At 32.9% G+C, this 6,914-nt stretch overlaps 1 protein-coding gene across 1 annotated transcript; it reads left to right on the top strand.

The window, feature by feature from the left end:
- The first annotated feature begins 258 nt into the window (after positions 1–258).
- Positions 259–1,949, top strand: LOC131599759 (F-box protein At5g49610). Its single transcript, XM_058872026.1, has 2 exons — positions 259–525; positions 614–1,949. The coding sequence occupies exon 2, from the start codon at positions 629–631 to the stop codon at positions 1,712–1,714; it is 1,086 nt and encodes a 361-aa protein (XP_058728009.1). The 5' UTR covers positions 259–525; positions 614–628; the 3' UTR covers positions 1,715–1,949.
- Positions 1,950–6,914: the final 4,965 nt, after the last annotated feature.

Here is a 6,914-nt window from a genome sequence, read left to right as displayed (position 1 = left end):
CAACGGTATAAATATGGTATAATGAAAAGTATAAAGATAATTACAAAAATTGATGTAAAATAGTTGAAATGATTAAAGCTTCTCAAAGAAGTTTACTCACAAATATTATGCTAATATTCAAAGTGTTAATGAAAGTTGAAAAATATTACAATTGACCAAAATCTAATAGGTGGCATAACAAATGAGTGGGGACATTTGAGTAAAATCTAATATAATATATAACATAAAATGACATTAACGTGTGACAAATATCTATTTTATTTCTTCATTTGTCCCCTTTCCAATCTTTCTCTCCTTAGACCAAATGCACATTCCTCCTCTCCCAACCCCTCGCAATCAACCCCACACATTGATTAACCTCAATTCTCTCTTTTCCTTTTCGCTTCAACTTTCCAATGACCCAATCGCTTTCTTCAATTCCAAACCACAATTGAAAATCCAAAACCCATTTTCCCCTTTCTCACCCTTTCCCTTTCCCAATTCCATCAATTGCAAACTCATCGGAATTCCCCAATTTTGTTTCCGGTAAGCAAAATTGCATTTTTTTTTCCCTACCCAGAATTTTATTTTCTCGTTTTTCATTAATCTGTTATTAAAGTTCGTTTTTTTATAGTTGTGGATTTCAATTATGGATAAACTAGGAGATGGGGTTTTTCCAGATGAGGTGGTTATGCAGATTCTTGCTAGGTTACCAGTGAAATCGCTTTTTAGAAGCAAAAGTGTGTGCAAATTGTGGTATAGGTTGACTTTGGATAAGTATTTCATTCAATTATACAATGATGTTTCTAAGAAGAACCCTATGATTCTTGTTGAGATTTCAGATTCATTGTTGGAATCCAAATCTAGCTTAATCTGTGTTGATAGTTTAAGGGGTGTGTTTGAGTTTTCGCTCAATTTCTTGAACGATCGGGTTAAGGTTCGAGCATCGTGTAATGGGTTGTTGTGTTGTTCTAGTATTCCTGATATGGGTGTTTACTATGTTTGTAATCCGGTTACGCGGCAGTTTCGGTTGCTTCCTAAGAGTAGAGAGAGGCCGGTGACTCGGTTTTATCCGGATGGTGAAGCTACTTTGGTGGGGTTGGCATGTGATTCGGCGTTTCAGAAGTTCAATGTTGTGCTTGCGGGTAGTCATCGGACTTTTGGTCATAGGCCGGATGGGAAGTTCATATGTTTGGTGTTTGATTCGGAGTTGAACAAGTGGAGGAAGTTGATTTCTTTTCAAGATGAACATTTTACTCATATGAATAAGAATCAAGTTGTTTTTGTCAATAATGCGTTGCATTGGTTGACCGCTAGCTCGAGTTATGTGCTCGTGCTTGATTTAAGTTGTGATATTTGGAGGAAGATGTCGTTACCGTATGATCCAATTTGTGGAGCGGGGAATAGGACTTATTTATTGGAGTTAGACGGTTGTTTGTCTGTTATTCAAATTTCGGAAGCCTGGATGACTATATGGGTGCTGAAAGATTACTGGAACGATGAATGGTGCATCGTGGATAAGGTGAGTCTGAGGTGCATCAAAGGAATGGTGCCAGGCATTTTCCCGATCAGTCAGACGAGTGAATACGTTTTCATGGCAACTCATAAGCAGGTTTTGGTTTATCATCGCAGGAGTCATGTTTGGAAAGAAATGTACGCTGTGAAGTATAGCTCAACACTCCCGTTATGGTTTTCAGCACACGCGTATCGCAGCACAATGTTCTCTTGTAACTAAGGCCCGGTGAGTCGGTGACTGCATTGGAAAACTTCTGTACATGTGTTTCTGGTTTTAAGTATTTAAAATTCATTTAGGAAGTGTTATTTGCTGAAAAATATTCATGTTTCTGGTACAGTATCTATTTTGAAACATTTATATTGTTTTATTTCATGGAAATCTGTTTATAATGCAGGACAATGTATGTTCTGTTGTAATAATTGAAGTGTAGTTTCATCAAATAATAACTTTTGTACATATATTTGTAATTGCAAATTGCTTATATCCATAGTTTGTTTTTCTGCTGGTGCAAAACAGCTTTCTCTCTCAATGTTCACAAGTTTGTTATGGGCAATGGATGTAACTAACTAGTAACTACCACCCTCGCATTGTTCATGTTTGGACACAATAATCTACTCTTCCCCAAGAAAATACAAATGTGATGTTTTTGACTGCTTTTAACCGTGAGGGCGTTTGAATCTACTTTCTTTTTTTTCTTTTCATTTTTCTGCATTTAATGGGTAAATTTTAACACTGGACTATTTGAAACAAAATACTATTGTGATAGTATTGAAATTTATAAGAGGCCACTTTAGATTAGGCCCTTTTAAAGGGGTCTATAGTCCGGCTTATTTAAAGTTCGGTTCGGCCAAACTCGTTTAATAAAAAAGTCAGGCTTAGACATTTTTAAACGTCTCAAAATAGGCCGGGCTAAGACTTATAGAAAAACTTATTAGGTTTATCAGGCCCGCTTATTTATGTGTAATCTTATATATTATATTAATTAAGTGTACATAATTTTTTAATAAAGATAATTTATTGAATAAAAAATGAAAAACAAAAAAGAATGAGTGGACATAAAACCTAATCCATTAAAAAAAAAAGGAAAATTATAGTTGGACATGCCTAATTTATATTTCAAAAACACAAAGAGGAAGGGAATCCAACCAAGTGTCATAGTAAAAAAAAAATATATTGATTAATTTATCTGCACATGCATTTTCCTCCTTGAAAATGTGAGCTATATTGAATCTAAATGAGTGTATAGTGTGTAAAGTATTCTTTCATTTAATTAAAATATGTCAAAGGATAATATTCAAAATAGAAAATGCACGAATAACCAGCATTTAGTTAGTTTCAAGTAAAAGATTTCTCCAATTCTTCTAGCGAGCATATTCGATAACAAACACGATTCCATGAAATTCAGCTTGAAATGAGGTGCAAACTCTAATGTTAGGTGACAAAGCCCCCACAAGTGTTCCTAAATTATCCTTAAATATGCCACTACAAGTTGATATTTCAGGATTTTCTCTTGAAACTTCATTTGTGTTGCACATAATCAAATTATGACTTGAAAATCACCAATTAACTTGTATGATTCTAGGTGTGGGAGGATGTCAACATTAGATGTCAAAGCGTTTGATAATTGTAAACTCGTGAACTGAAGAGTACATGTGCCCCTTGAAAGAAGTATATGCCATATAAATTATTGTTCTATGTGATTGACTATATTATGCAAAACAACATGGAGTATACAAGATGTTTTGGTGAAGAATGGACACATGTGGGACACGATGTTCTAACATGTGTGCAACATCAGACCCTTGACGGTAGGTTAATATTGTTGCTATTTGAAGCATTTTTTATTGAGATTCAATCAGATTTGTTGCTATCTTTTAGCAATCTGATTAGTTAGATTTGTTTGATAATTTAATAAGATCAAATTTAAATTATTGAAATTTAAATTTAAATTCAAATCAAATCAAACCTTAATCAAATATCCATTGTATCTGGGATTGCAATTCAAATGCCCATTGAAGAAAGGCCCAACTATAGATTTCTATTTAAGGAGACTCATTTTAACATTGAAGACCACAAGCTTGATTGAAGATTCTTTGTGTTAGGGTTTTATTTGAGTTCTTTGTTTGTGTTGTTTCTTGTACACTACGCTAGTGCCTACATTTATATCATAAGGCATACTTGTTGGTTTGTTTAGTTGAGTTGTAATTCAACATTCTTTAAGTTGTTTATTGAAGTTGATCAATAGGATTAGTGATTGAGAGAAAGTGATAGGTGTTCTCATATATAGGGGGAGTCATAAATAGAAAGTCATTGGATAGTATGAGGAAGAGGTTGTGAACAAGGTATGTTCATGTAAGACTAAGTGTACAAATACTATTGATAGTGAATTTCTTTTTTTGGGTTGAATACTCCCAAGACGTAGGTGTGGTTTGAACTGGACTGGGTTAACAATATTGTGTTTTTTATTACTTTTCTGTTTTATCATCTTATATAAGTTAAATTGCTGTAACTTGGTTGTACACATTGTCTCAGACATCGTGTCCAACATCTGCCCTCAAGAATAGAATTTCACAAATCAATTATTCAACATGAATAATGTCTCTATCAAAGTCAATGTTACCATTTTGAAACTTGATATCATTTCTTGTGTGTCATGTTTTCTAAAGAATTATTATGATGAGAGTTATGATCATGTTCTTAATTTGAGAGCTCCAACTTCTACCAATAAGTTTGAATAAATTTTTGTAATTAGTTCTACCCATTGCAAAACAATCTCTTCATTAAATTCCAAAAAAGTAAAGTGTACCTGCATCTAAGAAATAAGTGGTCCATAGTTTCTGCATCATGATTGTAGAGAGCACCTCAAAACCATATGAAGTCCATTTTGAATTAGGTTACCTTTTGTTATAATAACATTATGCATTAGTTTCCAAGTCACTAATGACTTAACATGTGGTATGTAGAGATGCGAAATGAATTTTTTTCCAAGAAGGGTCTATGTGATCCCTCTTAATACAATTGTAGGCATCTTTAAAAGATAGATCATCGTTTATATATCTTGTCCAAATGAGTTTATCAATAGTATTGTCATCAATTGAAAAATTAATCTTCAAAATGTCTTCAACAATTTAAGGAGCCAAAAAGTACAAGCCATGTGGAATGTTCCAATTGATTTCTTAGATAGTTTAATTGATCTTAGTAGTTTGCATAAATTGAATATCCACTTGTAATACTAGGTGTAAATGTTTAATTTTTTATCCCAACTAATTGTCAGTTTATAAATCAACGTTCTTCCCATTACTAACCTTCCATCTACTATGTTCCTTCAGAAAGGAAAAATAATGCTTAATGTCAGACCATATTGAAGAAGAAATATGATGCATGCTTAGTTTTGTGTGCCTAGAGTATCTACTAATAAAGATAGAAGACCATTGATTATTGATAGTCAATAGCTTTTAACAAAGAGAGAAAAATCAGCTTTGTTTATTGTCTTAATATCTCTTAGGCCAAGGCCTTATTTAGGCAAAGATGAGCAAATAATCTTCCAAGATGTAGTTATTAGCTTTCTATTATCTATGCTACTTGTCCATACAAAATTTCAAATGAAAGAATTTAGTTTGTTAAGAAGATTGATTGGTCATTCATAAACTCTAAGACTATATATAAGCATGCCTTGTATGGATGACTGGACCAATTGAACTCGACCCATTATAGAAAGATGGTGTCCCTTCCAAGTAGCTAGCTTGGATAATAATGTGTCTGATATGATCTAGAGATCATGAGTTCTAGGCTTGATTTTGAGTATAGGAACTCTAAGATAGTTAAATGGTGTCTATCTCACAATGAATTCAAGCATATCTACAATGTGCCTCAGCCTAAATCCAGAAGTACCTCCACCATAAAGCTCACATTTAGTTAAACTTATGTGTTGACCATAATTTTGACCATATTCTTTAAGAAGATGATTAATGACTTGGGCATTTTTATGATAGCTATGCAAAATATTATAAGGTCATCTAGAAAAAGTGTGGCTAGGAATAGTTGTCTTACCAACTAATATACACGTGAATTTATCCTGATCCACCAACATAGATAACTGTTTATCAACTGCCTCTTTAGCAATGCAAAAGAGCAAGGAAGACAGAGGATCTCCTTGCCTTACTCCTCTAGAGCGAGAAAAAATTCATGCAGCTTTTTCTTTCATGATTGATAATTTGGCTGAGTGTAGAATGGTAATTATTCAATCACAAAACTTTTGATCAAAATCAAATTGAACAAGAAATTTAATAAGATATTGCTAATTTAAAGTATCAAAGGTTTTTTGATGTCTATCTTCAAAGTCATACTACCTCCAAAAGATTTCTTGTTCAACATATAAATAGCTTCTGAAGTAATTCCAATGCACTCATAAATATGTCTTCCCCTAATGAAGTCTCTTTGGAGTTCTGAAATTATTTTAGGAGCTAAGATGGTCAACCTATCTGCAGTGATCTTAGTGATGATTTTAAATTGAAAAGTTACAAGTGCAAGAGGTCTATACTGCTCTATAGAATCTGCTCCATGTTGTTTAAGTATCAAAGTCACATTGGTTTATTAGGAAGGATCCAACCTTGTTCAAAGAATTGATTCACTAGATTGATCACATCAATCCCTACTATATCCCAATAGGTTTTTAAAAAACATCACCCAAAGCCATCAGGTCTTGAAGCAGAATTACCATCCATATTATGCACTAAATTCTTAATTTTCTTCAACTAAGGCATTCTAGTGAAATATTTACTATCCAAAATGAGTTATAAGTTGTGGGATATTTCTCTCCACCATATCAGTATAACTGTAATTGTTTTGTGAGTTAATGTTTTTTTGTAGAAGTTAATAATATGCTTATCTTATTCAATGTCCTCCTCTAAAAAATATTGTCGTGCCTTAGTCTAGTGATTTTGTTACTAGCATATATCTTTTTTACTATGTTGTGAAAATTTTGTATTCTTATCTCCATCCTTAAACCACTTATTCCTTACATTGTTGCAATACCTTATCTAATATAAGTTGAGCATTTTTTTCCTTCTATCCAAGATAATCATTGTAACCTACACCATTAATCAAACTTAATATCTTGTTAAATTCATCAGTAGCTTGAGTTACTTTAAGATGAGTATTGTCAAATAGCTCTTTGTTCCATTTCTTAAGAATATGTTTAAGAGATCTCAACTTAGCTGATAAAACAAACATATGGCAACCAACTACACAAGTATTACAACTATCAATAATCAATTGTTAGCATTTAACGTATAGATTCTAAACCTTCGTAAATTTGAATTTCCAAGTCAAATCAAACTTACCTTTGTCACAATGGAAAGAATAAGGTAATGGTTTGAGTAATTCTTGGTCAAAGTGGAGCAATTGACTGTGTTAGAGT

This window comes from Vicia villosa, linkage group LG4, assembly GCF_029867415.1.
Source record: "Vicia villosa cultivar HV-30 ecotype Madison, WI linkage group LG4, Vvil1.0, whole genome shotgun sequence".
NCBI classification, from domain to species: domain Eukaryota; kingdom Viridiplantae; phylum Streptophyta; class Magnoliopsida; order Fabales; family Fabaceae; genus Vicia; species Vicia villosa.
Note: the sequence above shows the minus strand (reverse complement) of the source record. Positions and strands in the feature narration are given on the sequence as shown.

Excerpts from the sequence above, each read along its gene's own strand:
- LOC131599759 (XM_058872026.1), top strand. The coding sequence starts at position 629 with ATGGATAAACTAGGAGATGGGGTTTTTCCAGATGAGGTGGTTATGCAG.